The 12,943-nt window shown below is 36.6% G+C and overlaps 1 protein-coding gene across 1 annotated transcript in view; it reads right to left on the bottom strand.

Annotated features, from left to right (window-relative positions):
• GRB14 (growth factor receptor bound protein 14) overlaps positions 1–12,943 on the bottom strand; it is a 69,887-nt gene that overhangs the window by 16,791 nt on the left and 40,153 nt on the right. The window contains exons 3-5 of the mRNA XM_076342747.1: positions 12,772–12,928; positions 6,208–6,329; positions 4,210–4,284 (exon numbers count right to left, since the gene is read on the bottom strand). Coding sequence (XP_076198862.1) covers positions 4,210–4,284; positions 6,208–6,329; positions 12,772–12,928 — 354 coding nt within the window. The remainder of the gene's footprint in view (positions 1–4,209; positions 4,285–6,207; positions 6,330–12,771; positions 12,929–12,943) is intronic.

Here is a 12,943-nt window from a genome sequence, read left to right as displayed (position 1 = left end):
TCGCTGTTTATGCAGATAAGAGGTAATCAAAATAGGACAAAAATAAGAAAAATAAGAAAAGTCCTTAATATAGGAAGAAGAAGTGGGGAGAGGTAAATGATGGTATGCTGCAGACAGGGATTATTGGTCACATAATATGCAGAAATAAGCTTGCACCCTCTCCCCCATGCAGTGAAACATATAACATGATATGTAGGGTGGTGTCAAATGTCACTGTGTCTTTCAGATACTAATATATGACAGCACCAAGGACTCGATTACAATTTGATTAGCTGTAAACCCAACCAATTTAAAACCAATCTGAACAAAAACCAAAGCAAATAAATGTCTTTTGCTGGGGGGAAAAAAAAAAATCAAATCAATCAACAAGTGAAAAAACAACACAACAGGAAAAACGTTGCACTGTCTCGGATGACTATAATAATAAAAAAATGCAGAAATAGTAGATGTCACTGAATGCAATAAAGACTGAGAGCTGCATTCCTAACTATATAACTTATTTGTCTCACCTTCCTCATTTTCAGTGAAAGAATGGCTGCAGTAGCGGAGACAACAACATTTGCTAAGGTGGATGGTTCTCGAGCACTTACATACTATTTTGGAGAGTTAAAGAAGCCACCATTTTCGTAAGACTCTGTAAATCAAGTTTTAATTTGATGACAGATTTCTTCAAAAATGTGATGGCAGCTGGCCATGATCCAGCCCAATGCTACTGGGAATGAGCAGGATTTTCCCCTGAACCTGCTGATACATTTTGGGGGCACCAAGTAATTCCAGTGAAGAACTGATACTGATTCTCAGTATTGTCTCCTACAGACTTCAGTCAATCTGCGGGGTTTAGACTGGCCAGCAAAACCTAGAGTGCAAGATGGGGAAAAGCAATGGGCAGACTAGAACCTGTCTAGATGATTGACAAGAGACTGAAATTCAGCACATGGCTATTTCAGCCTGAAGACTGGAACGGAGTCAGATGAGAAACTGGTCAGGGAAAGAGGGACTTGCTGTGGCAGACAGATTAAAGAAATGAAAGCTTGAATCTTAAATCTGTGGAGGCAGACAATGGGAACAACTAAGAACATGGAGCAAAAGATGGCAATGGGGAAAGGGCAAAAGGAAAAGACACTATCAGTAATTCTACCTTTCACAAAATTATGAGTGTTTGTCTTGGTAATCCTGTTCTGTCTTTAACTTAATTTTTGGCTATATAACATTTAGGAAAAACATCTGCTCCCTTCTTTAATATATTCTACATCAGGTGCAAGATTTTTCATTGCTCTGGAAGATGGCTTGGACATGCACTATCTACAATAGCTTTTTTTAATGTATTCACATTATATGTAAAAAGCTGTTTGAAAGAAGCAGCCAAATTGGTCAATATAAGACTTGAACTCTGAACTTAAGTCTACCTACAGAACCTGAATATCAACTGCATCTATTAAACAATGAGGAAGAGCAGGGGGAATAGGTCTATTCTTAAAGCAAAACCAGAAGAAAGTGTGATTACCCAAGTAATTTCAACCTTCTATTTTGATGATGTCACTGTTAAATTTAAAACACTGATTGACATACTGCATAGTGAAAAAAATTCTGCTACAAATACAATTAAAGATTTAAAAAACCAGAAAGACAAAATTGGAGAAGTGTTATTCACAGACAAAAAGAAAAGGAAAGAAACCTAGGATAAAATTTTGACCTTTCCAAGTCAAATTCCAAGTAATTTAAAAAAAAAAAAAATAACTTCAGTGAGGCTAGGACTTCACCTACTAACTCAGAAGGACTGAATTCTGTCAACACTATCTATTGCTTTGCAGTCTATTCATTGGAAATTCTTATTCATTAATAAGAACACAAAAGGATGTAGTATGTACATGAATTCATCTAAAATAAGATGCTCCAATAAGCAGACGATGTTTTAAACAAGTCACAAGCCCCATTTAAAATTACATTCAACAACAGTTTCACATCTAATTAGACCAGGTGAATTAATTTGTTGCCCACCTATGAAAGTTGCTAATTCTCAAAAAGCAAACAAACACACCCCAAAATCTGAAAATAATAGACCATTTCATTACTATGGGGAGAGGCCATTAAGATTAAAATCTTCACACTACGTTCATTTTTGACATGTGTTAAAGCATCCAATTTGCAAAAATAACCTAAAGCAAGTTCCAAATGATCCATACTCACTACCACTAAACGTATAAATACAGTGTTGTGTCTCAGAGCAGCCATACTCTAATCAGTATAGTGACACTTTTTTTTTTTTTAAAGACTAAGGATCTTCATGGCAGAGATTAAACCTCTCTCTTTGGTATACATAGACATTCGGTATATGTCAGACCTAGTAATTTTACTTAGCACATGCTAAATGGATAGGAGACAGGTAAACTTTTTTTGGTTTTGAGGCTATTTAGATGCTCTGATTTAAAGTCATCAGACAAAATACTCACTCCTTCAATGAAAGTCAAGAAAAACATACTTGAAAAACATTTTACTTGCTTACAGCTCAATCCACAAAAAGCTACAGAAGTATCAGAAGTGTTTTTTTAATCACTTGTAAGCATTGAGTTGTTAAAACTAATGTTTCTCTTGATACTTGACCAAGCACATCACAAATAATAACGCAAACCCATTAACTTGTCTTAATGAAAGTTTCCAAAGAAATAGTGACACACTGTAAACAATTTACCCAACAGCTTCTGCTGAAATGTGCGTAACGGCTGCACAATCCACAAAGGTATTCTCTACTTTGTGCCTAGTAAGTTTTATTTGACAAAATACAATTAAACAGACAAGACAACATAAAATAGCAACAGAGGAGAGTTCGTAACAAATCTTTCAAGCTATCAAAATGGCATATAACTATATATATTTAGAATGGGTCTTAATCTTACCCACAAGCTCTGCACACGTTCTACATATCACAATACGGGCTTAAAGAAGTTCTGTGCAAGAGTATATGGCAAACAGTTCCATTATAAAAGTCTTTATTATTTTTTTCAAACTACCAAATTACATTTGGGAGAAAAAATTATTAAGTTCTATTAACACAGGGGACAATATTTTCAACATTATATGTTTAACTTAGACTGCAAAATCTATTTGCTATTTAGGTAGCAAAAGCGAACCAATTTTCATTAGCTATGCAGCATCTTTTGAAATTACAAAGTTTTTATTTAGGTTTGTAAAAATGATTTACAGAATCTAGCATGTGTCAATTCAATTTAATTTGAAACATTTTCTACTATATTTGGGATAATCTTAGCCTCCTGACTAACATCCACTTCTATAAGGATTTAACTATTTAATACAGAAGAATGCTTTGAGAATTAGTTCTTTAACGTTTTTCATTTACTGGTGGATGCCAAGGTAGAATTTATTATATAGGTGCAAAAAATATTTTGTAATTTCTGTATTTCTTTTAGTTCTACCTTAAATATCTTGTGTTATTATGTTGCCTTTCCAACCATTCTTTTTCGTCAAAACTCACACATAGGGTTGTTGTCTTAAGACCAGTGAAAGTTCTTCTATTAATTAATTTTTCTAGTGACAAGCAAACAAGAGTGATGTGTATGTTTCCACCTTTATTACTCATTTTTCCCCTCTTTGAGAATTAAGATGATGATCCCTGATATGGTCATTCTGTGAAATTATTCCCACTGTAAATTAAAATCTTGTGTCCGCTTAAAAGATGACTAACACTGAGTGACCTGTCTTTTTTTTTTTCCCGAGGCTACAGTAGCCTTCAAGCTAACAAATCACACTAGTCAGTCTAAATTTTCTATTCATTAAGTTTAACCATTTAACTCTTTTTTATATCCATTTGTATCACATTACCAGTTCCTCAGTGTTCTACCAAGGCCTGCTGTTAAGTATGTGCTGAGTACTGCAGCACATCACCTTTTTAAGGAAACAGGGTCTTTCACCTGAAATACCCAATAAAGGTATTAACCATTTTTACTGCATTTTGTCTGGTTTGGTACTCCTTGATTCCGAAAGAATATGCAAGTTTCCAAGTGTGGTCATATAATAACTGTCTGGAAGGGACACATCACTTCATATCTCGTAAGGAAGAAAAGTTATTAACCATGTTTTGAGTTATTCAAAACCTAGCAACAAATCCAACAGTGACAAAGAGCTAGCTCACACAACACAGACAACGGGAAATTCAGAGCTATGCTGGCTCGTCTTCATTCAAAGATTACATACCTGTAATATCCCAGAGTGGTTTACAGCTGCATTGGTCTCACTTGGAAAAGATATCATATGATCTGGAAAAAAACTCTGTAACAATAATAATTTGTATTAAAGTTCGTAAAAATAAATATAAAACTTCCTATCTCTCTTGGACGTAAAATTACAGTTCTCCATGCAGTACAAGACACTGCAGATTCTCCGATCCAATAATTTAAGCTTACCTTAATATCATTCCTAAATTTGTGACATCCTATATATTATTTGCTGAAAAACTTAGAATTTTGAGAAAACATCAATGGTCTCTGGAAGCAAGAGGGTTTCATACACCAGTGCAAGTCATATTGCAGTACTTGGCCCTTAGTGTTGGTTTTCTAACAGTAATTTCTATTGCTGTTGACACATAAGACTTGCCTGGGGCTTCAATATGCTACAAAGTAGGGAGGATATACACCCACATGCTGAAAAATATATTGTTTTCTATTGTTTTCATTACACTAGAAACCCAGTAAAATATTTTGGAATAACTTCCATTAATAGAAAACAAGTCCACTCAGGTTTTTTTTAATTGTCCATTTTGTATGATATGAATTAACATCAAAATCTGACTACATCCATATGGTGTGGTTAAAAAGTCCACATTTAAAGTTCCAATTTCATTATCAAGGAAAGCTCAAGGGGTAATTTATGGGACAGACCTGCAGCTGGGGAGTTCTATATAGTCATGCAGATATGAACCAGCCAAGAGTCTGACCATTACTAATAAAGTTTTCTCAAGGCTTGGACAAGTTTGAAGCTAATATTCCCTTGACCATCCAATGTCCACTGACTTTCATTTTTAATAAAACTGAACTACTGGTAGGGTTAATTCGTATCAGCTCATTTCTGATAAAGCATTCTTGCTACACCTGGGACCAGAGTACCCAGAAGAATGACTCAACAGGAATAGTAAGGACTCTGATTAGCCACAGCTGCTGATGCTAGTCATAGCTGCACGTCTGCCACACTCCACAGCTGGTTCCACTCACTGGTTAACCAATACCCAATCATACCTATTCTTTGAAAGCTTCTCTGCTAACTGTAGACCATCTCAAGCTTAGATTTTTTCACTAGTGCAGTGATACCTCCATGTCAGGGGAGTATATGATTTGCCCAGAGAAACACAGGTGGAGCAAGAAAAAAACCCTCAGATCTCTTACGCCTCTTGGTATCTTAATATTTACCTTTTCATCCTTTTCACAGGTAGATAATTTGAGTTCCCTTCCACTTTTCACCTTTCAAGTCCTCATACATTTCTGCTATTTCTCCCTTTGACATCTGAAACAAGCTGGCTTTATAAGAGACAGCATTAAGAGTGATCCAAATACACCATGCATTTGAGCAACCAGATGGTGAGTTTCTCCTGCTGAGCCAAGGTCTGAATCAGCAGCGTTAACCTTTGGCAACATCCTTCACTTACGAGTTGTCTCTGCTCTCTTTCCATTTCTTACATACACTAACTTTGGCTTCACTTTCACTTACTCCTAATAGGTTATGGCTGCTCATGGCCCTTTGTGTCAGTTGTCATTTAGCTGCAGCTGTGAGAAGCTGCCATTGGGCAGCGCTGGGCCATAACATTCGATTTTCACTTCAACAAGACAATCATCTTTGCTACTGATACCCCTCCTCACACTGCTTCATTTTATATTTTGTTGTCACTTGATGGAAACTTCACTCAATTTCAAAAATTTTATTTTGTCATAGGTCTGTGTGCAAACTTCAAGAAAGTTAAACCCATGTCTGCCCCCTTCACCCTAAAAAAAAAAGTATGAACATGGATGTTTTACAATTGCAACAAAGGGACCGGCCAACAGTTACACGCACTACAATACATTCCTATATCCCTATATTCCCTCCCAGTTACTCCTTTTGACTCATGTTACACTAACAGCTTTACACTCTGCCTATCTCTGTGTAACAGAAAAGACTTTTGCAGCAATTGCACCACTTCATAGATATAATGTTAGGACTTACCAGTGGATTTTTAAAAAACTCATACTTGGCATAATTTTTTCTAAAATATAGTTTGTTTTCCTCTTCCATTACCCAATTTGACTGGATTTCCATCACTAATTCATGGTCCTCTATAGCTCTTCCTGTCAAAAAACCAAACATATTAAAAAAACCCCACATAATCTGCACCTAAGAGCCTAGGAGTAGAACATGAAAACACAAAAGTCAGGTAATAAAAATATTATTAAATTAAACAAATACAAAACATGAAACAAGCAATCTGAACAGAGTCCATTAATCAGGTCCACGTTACACCAAGTTACTGTTCCACCTCAGTAGGGCCCAACTTCTGAGGTAGGTCACACGTGGGGTTTTTTGTTCGTGTTTTGTTGTTGCTGTTTTCTTTTACAGGGGCAGCTGAGGGCTTTATTCCATTTCATGGCCAAATCCATGTTCTCCCTGCAGAAGCCAGGCAGTTCCTGCTGTCTGACACATAGGGCAGCAGGCAGCTGACCATTTCAGCCATTCACTCAGCCTGTCTGGGGCGTCAGGAATGTCTTTCTAACACTCCTTTCTCTAATGCATCATTTGTAAAGTGAAAGCTATCTGCAATATAGAAAAGCATTAATTTTTCTTCTTCTCCCCAGGTCCCTACTATGTCCTGAAGCATTTCTAAAACTGCCAATGAACTTAGGGCATTTCAGTGTTCTAGTGTTTTTGCACAAACCAGGGATACTGAGAATTTTAGCAGCCGTAGAACTAGCATATGCGAAAAGAATGGTAAAAGTAAGCCATGAAAAATACTAAAAAAGAAAACAAAACAGAAAAATGACCTACAAAGTGAATCCTAATGTGTAGTTTGGCTTTGCAGTGGGGCGAGGGGAAGAAAAAGCAAAGAATTCAGTTATTTGTACCACAGCACTGGCGTTCAGAATCAGTATTCTCACTGCTTTAGACTGCTTCTGCTGCTCAGATTCTTGAGTGAATTTTTCGATTTTACAGCAATATGAAATGCACTTAATAGGAAAGATACAGAATTTAAGAACTTTCCTGTAGATGTGCATGTTTACGTGTTGCATGCTCTGAGTAATGCAATGGGACTACTTACAGTGCAGGAAGTTAAGCATAAATCCTGAAAGGCTATGGACAATTTCTGTACAGTATTATTTATACTGCCTTTTTTTTTTTTTTAAATAAATTTCAGCAGCTTATGAAATCATGTTACAAAAGAAGGATGAACATGCTTCCAAATGAGTATACAGTTTTTGTGGCCATTTGTACTTTGTTGTGGACTCAAACTAATGAGAACGAGATGGAGTTGAACAAAGTTGTAGATTTCATTTAAATGATCATTGGCACCTCCAAATTTAAATTACATTCCAACAGTGAGTTACAGGTTAAGAATAGGTTTGAGATCTAACCTTATATCTCCCTGCCAATTATGGGGTTTTAATATCCAATTCTGGTCATGGTTTCAAAGGGAAAAGGCAGTTAAAAATAAATTATAAAAACCATGTAACTCACAATTTTCTGATCACATTTTCTACACTTCATTGCATTATCATAAGGGATCTTATGATATACTATAAATGAACATTGATGCTCTCATATAACTGCCTGTTGTTAGAAACTTTTTTAAAAATCGTAACAGATAAAAGGATAGTGTAGATTTTTTAAAAAACTTAATTAGGCATGACATTAAATTAATATAAATGGCAAATTTTTGCAAGTGGTCCTGGCTAAACAAAGAGCCTAACTTTCATAAAGTGTAGCATGCACAACCTTCTAAAAATCAAACCTCAAATTTGAAATCTTTAAAGCCTTTTTAGAACTACAGCATCTTTTTCTTGATCTTCTGTTGCCACCTCTTTCACCAGTCACTGCTTCATGCTTCCACACTGTCCAGTCTGGTGGGTAACAGCCTTATTGTAGCCTGCAAATCTATAAGCTTCTTCAGGAAGTTTCCAGCTAGCAAATTTAGAGACAATACACTCATACAGCTAAATTTCACCTCAGTAGGAAAATACCAAGCTCACGACTAGCATAAGACAAAGCACTCTCATGATCTACAGATCAAGTAGGGAAAAGTTAAACTTCCATTGAATTTAACTCATTCTTGAGCCCATAAAGACAGAGATCAAGGATGTTACATGAAACTCATATTTTGTAACCAGATCAAATGAAGCAAATAAAAACATAAAGCAATTCAGAAAACAAAAAATACCCCAAAAATACTGAAAGAAAAGTGAGCATTTTAAAATCTTGTAGAGGCTGCTCTACTCCAAAACACATTCTTCAGATGCAGGAGTAAAGAGACACTAAAGAACTGAAGCTCTTACTCAAAACCAGCGTATTTTTTTTCCTTTCAGTTTTACAGAGAGAAAGTGCTCCTCTGGGATGACATTTAAATCTCTTAAATGCTTGGATTGTGACATTTAAGAAAATACCATTTCCTCAAGTCTTACTTCTTGGTACAAAAATAAGACATTCTGCATCACCCCAATGGATGGGTAAGGATGCTGGTATTTCTTTATTTTTAAGGTGTCACGTCACAGAATATTTTACAATTGATTCAACTTACTTTCCTGAAGGAACTGAAACATGGAGTTAGTGCCCTCCAAAACACAGCCCTGTAATCAAATCCCTAAATGTTGCCATGAAAAAGCTGCACTTTGGTTTAGTTAGATCATTTTTTCTCTTCCAGCTAGACTGCAGAGTTTCTACTTTCCTTTCTACCATCTCTTTATTACTATCTCTAACATGAGGAGCCCCTGCTACAGTCCAAAACAAAGTCTCCTTAACTATGGAAAGTAACTAAAGCACATGAAAGAAGATTTAATATTGAAGTGCATGACAGAACACATTTCAAATAGCCTCCTCTCTAGCCACCCAGCAGGGGAAAAAATTTAAACAAAATAAAAACCAGAAAAGCCATTGCCCAGTACTATTGCACAGATAGTGCTTTGTGAGCCTTCCCACAGGCTACCTAAAAGAATGCAGATAGTGAAATCAAAACAGGAGACTGAAACACAACAATGATGTGCCCGGCCAAGGCACTATCACCTACTCAAAGAGGAACCCTAGAACATGTCTATTGAGCTGCAGAAGCAAATGGAAAACTATTTGCAGTCAACACAAAAAATTCTCACTAGAAAAGGAAAAATTTCAGGATGAAGACAGTATTTTCCTTGAAAAGGAGAACAGCTATGGAAAACTGATCTGTTTTCACAGCCTGCCCTGTACAGGGGAATTGCAGTGGAAGTATGGGACTCCAACACCAAGGTACCTGGTGGTAGGGATGACATGGCATCATCCAAATCCAGGCATACCTCAGCTGCCTTCAATAATCTTAGACAAGGTGAAAAACATCCAAGAATTTCTTTGAATTTAATAGCTTGGGACAGAAAGGACACATACCAGAAGCACACAGTTCTGAAATATATTGCGATTTATAGTGCTGTAATAATCATCATACTTCAGATATTTGAAATAGAGCCCAGGCTACTGCAAAACTTTGGAGGTAGGTAAGAAGGCTGAGCATCCTGGGTGGTGGGGCAACGGCAGCAGGCTGTGCGCAGCGTGGGTGCCCCACGGCAGGCAGATGCGGTGCACCGGCCAGTGCCCCGGGGAAGTGGCGTGGGTGGACAAACCATCTCACCTGCCCGCTCTCCCCAGGTCAACACCGCTTGGTCAGCACTTGCCATGCAATGCAGTGAGGACATGACCATGCTTAATATTCAACAATCCGTAGTTCCACGCTAAAGGGCATATAGGTTTGTGAAAACAGGAATATACAGACCGTGATTTTATGTTTTCTTTTGGGTGGGATTTTTTTTTTTTCTTTTTTAACCTTCACATGCAGATACCTCCACACAGCAATGAAGGCACACTCCGGTGATGTAATTAATGTCTGTCTTGATTAAAAGCAGAACGCTGTGCTCAGCTCACTAAGATTCATGCAATCATATCTAATTCAGGAGTATTCAGACAGCTGTTAGATATTAAAGAAAATGTTCACTAATTGATGAATGAATTATTAATCCCCATCATACTGGAATTTACACAGACACACACACTCACTCACAGCACTTCTCCTTTCTATATCCATTCATTTAACTTGGGAGCAGAAAATAACTGTCCAAATTTCCGTGGGGAAAACATACAACAGAATAATCAATAGCAAATAGTCCAAAACTAAATCATAATTTGAAAAATATTTGTTCATGCTACTCATCCAGTGCTTAAGAAAATACTTAATGCAAGTCAAGATCAGTATGTTAAACCTTTCAAACAAAACCAGATCTAACAGTATCATAAAAATAAATCCATTATTATTCAGTATTATTAAAAAAAAAAAAAAAAGAAGGTATCTGAAGTTGTTCCTTTCCTTGGCTAGTCATGTTGAATTGCCATCCACATCACCTAGGAAATAATTTTATTTTAAAAATGAACAAGTCACCTTTTTCTAAAATTCTGCCCAAAGCAGCTGGAGCAATCAGAAGACTGTATGGTGAATGCAGGTCTTCAGACCTGCACGCCAGCAATTTTGAGAATTTCAGAATCTTAGGAAAAGCAACTTCACTAATTATTTGATATTGAAATCTTCCAAGAAATCCTTCAGATTGAAGCAAACACACTATTTGACAAAAAGTGTATCGTGCAAATAAATAAACCTGGAGAAACAATGCCACTATTGTTCTGGCATGGTTTGTCGAAAGTGTCTTCATCAATAGTTACTACACTACTTAAATACCAGCCACACTATAAAATACAGAAAACATTTCTACTATTTGTATAGTAGTGTTGTCTAAAGACATTTTTATACCTCCTCTTCTGTAACAGTCAGTCATTTACAGCCTCGACCCAGATTTAACTCTGACCTTGCTCTGAGCTGGAAGCATCTTACAACTGATACATTCAGTGCAAAAGGTTATAAATATCTTTGAAATGTTACAAAGCAAACAAAAAAATTTGAAAAACGTCTGTGGCTGCCTTCATAGGATAAAGGAGCAGAAAAGGGCAGAAAACAGTTTTAGCTTGTGTAGTTCATCTTTAAAATACGGCTGTTAAACATAATACTGTTGGAGATGCACAGTCAAGTTTATTTTACACGAGTCCAGATTCCCTAGATTCATACTCAGAAAGGGAGTTTAACAATAGCTTTTAGCCATATATAAATATCCATGGTGTGTGTGGGGGGGGTGTTTGGCTTTTTGTTGGTGGTGTGTGGTGGTTTTGTTTTTTTTTTTTTAAATTGACAGTACTGGAGTTACCAGGTACCAGTGCAGTCTTTTCTGCGAATTAAGGACTCCAAGGAGTTTTCTACGTATTTTAGAATGCAGGAAGGCCCCCAAAATGTCCTCTTTCTCAAGCCACACTTTGCACTAGCAGCTGGAACTGCCCTTGAGGTTGCAGAAGAAGTACTACCTTTGCTAACTCTAGGACAGTGCCAAAGTTCAAGAATAATATGGAAACTTTGAGTGACATGAAATTAAAACCATATTTTTTATGGCATTTGTCTTCTAGTAGATTTTTTCCGATATAATTCTTTATCAAAACCAACCACAATACAGTACTGAAACGTAGTGCTGTAAAAGGAAGTAAGATTGTCTGACTAGAGTATCAGTTCGATACTACATCCTAGCAGTGGACTTCTAAACTCACGTTTGCTGAGTGAAGTCTTTCCTGTGTTCTGCATTTTCTACATCTCTGCAAACATCCCCTTTCCCCCTATATTTAATTTGTCTTAATGTGTTTTTATACCGCAAAGTTACGTCTATACAGTACAAAAAGGAACGGAGACCAGAAGTTATAGTTGTTATATATCTGAAACCACAGATTACACCTTTTAAACTGTATAATAGAAAAAGAGGTTTTTTACTACACTAGAGAAACACTGGTGATGTGGAAGGCATTCAGAGCATTTCGTTTCCAGCAACTTAAAATACTAAGCATAAAGTCACTTCAACACAGTTCATTGGTCCATAATTGGAAGTTTAGAAGAATGGTTTTGTTTTGCTTTTTAAGTAGTCCTGTCCCAGAGTTCACAATAAATCTAGCCAAACTGATTGTATTGAAGGAAAATACTGACAGACTACTCCGATGTTGTTTCTGAAGAGTGAGTCCTATTGTCCAGATAGAATAGCACTGTGTAACCACTTTCTGTCCTTGATGTCAGAGGTTTCACTCAGGTGTGTTGGGAACAATGAAGATTTTATTTGCAATGAAAATAACCCAAGTCTTGCTAGAGATAAGCAGGAAATACCAAAGGAAGAAGTGCCAAAGAAAAGCAAGGAAGAGCGAGGAAGAATTTGCAGTGAGAACCTTAATGGTCAGTGTCTTCCAAATCACTTTTACAGATGCAGATCAAGCAGTGTGAGGCAAATGTACTATGACAAAATGTACTTTATAGCTATGCTTTCAAAAAAAAGAGAAACAGAAGCAACAAACCCCCAAAAGAACAAATTCACACAAGCCCTCCCATCATTTTCCTTCCAAGCCTTTCTATTACAATTGTACTTCTATGTGAAAATGAAAACCAAACACCTTATTTACTGCCATACCATTGTATAGTATTAGTCTTACCTAAACCTGTGTGGGTAAGTTGTTCAAACAGAGTCCAGCTGTGGTCATCAATATAGTGGTTCTTCATTATCAACAGCTGACATACATCCCTGGCTGTTATATCACTTGGTACTTCCAAAGCTCTGCTAGTATCGTCTTCACTATGCACTTTAATTACCTGCAATAAATAAAA

The sequence above is a fragment of the Aptenodytes patagonicus genome, chromosome 6 (genome assembly GCF_965638725.1).
Source record: "Aptenodytes patagonicus chromosome 6, bAptPat1.pri.cur, whole genome shotgun sequence".
NCBI lineage: Eukaryota > Metazoa > Chordata > Aves > Sphenisciformes > Spheniscidae > Aptenodytes > Aptenodytes patagonicus.
The sequence above is the reverse complement of the archived record's forward strand: the minus strand, read 5'-3'. Positions and strand labels throughout refer to the sequence as shown.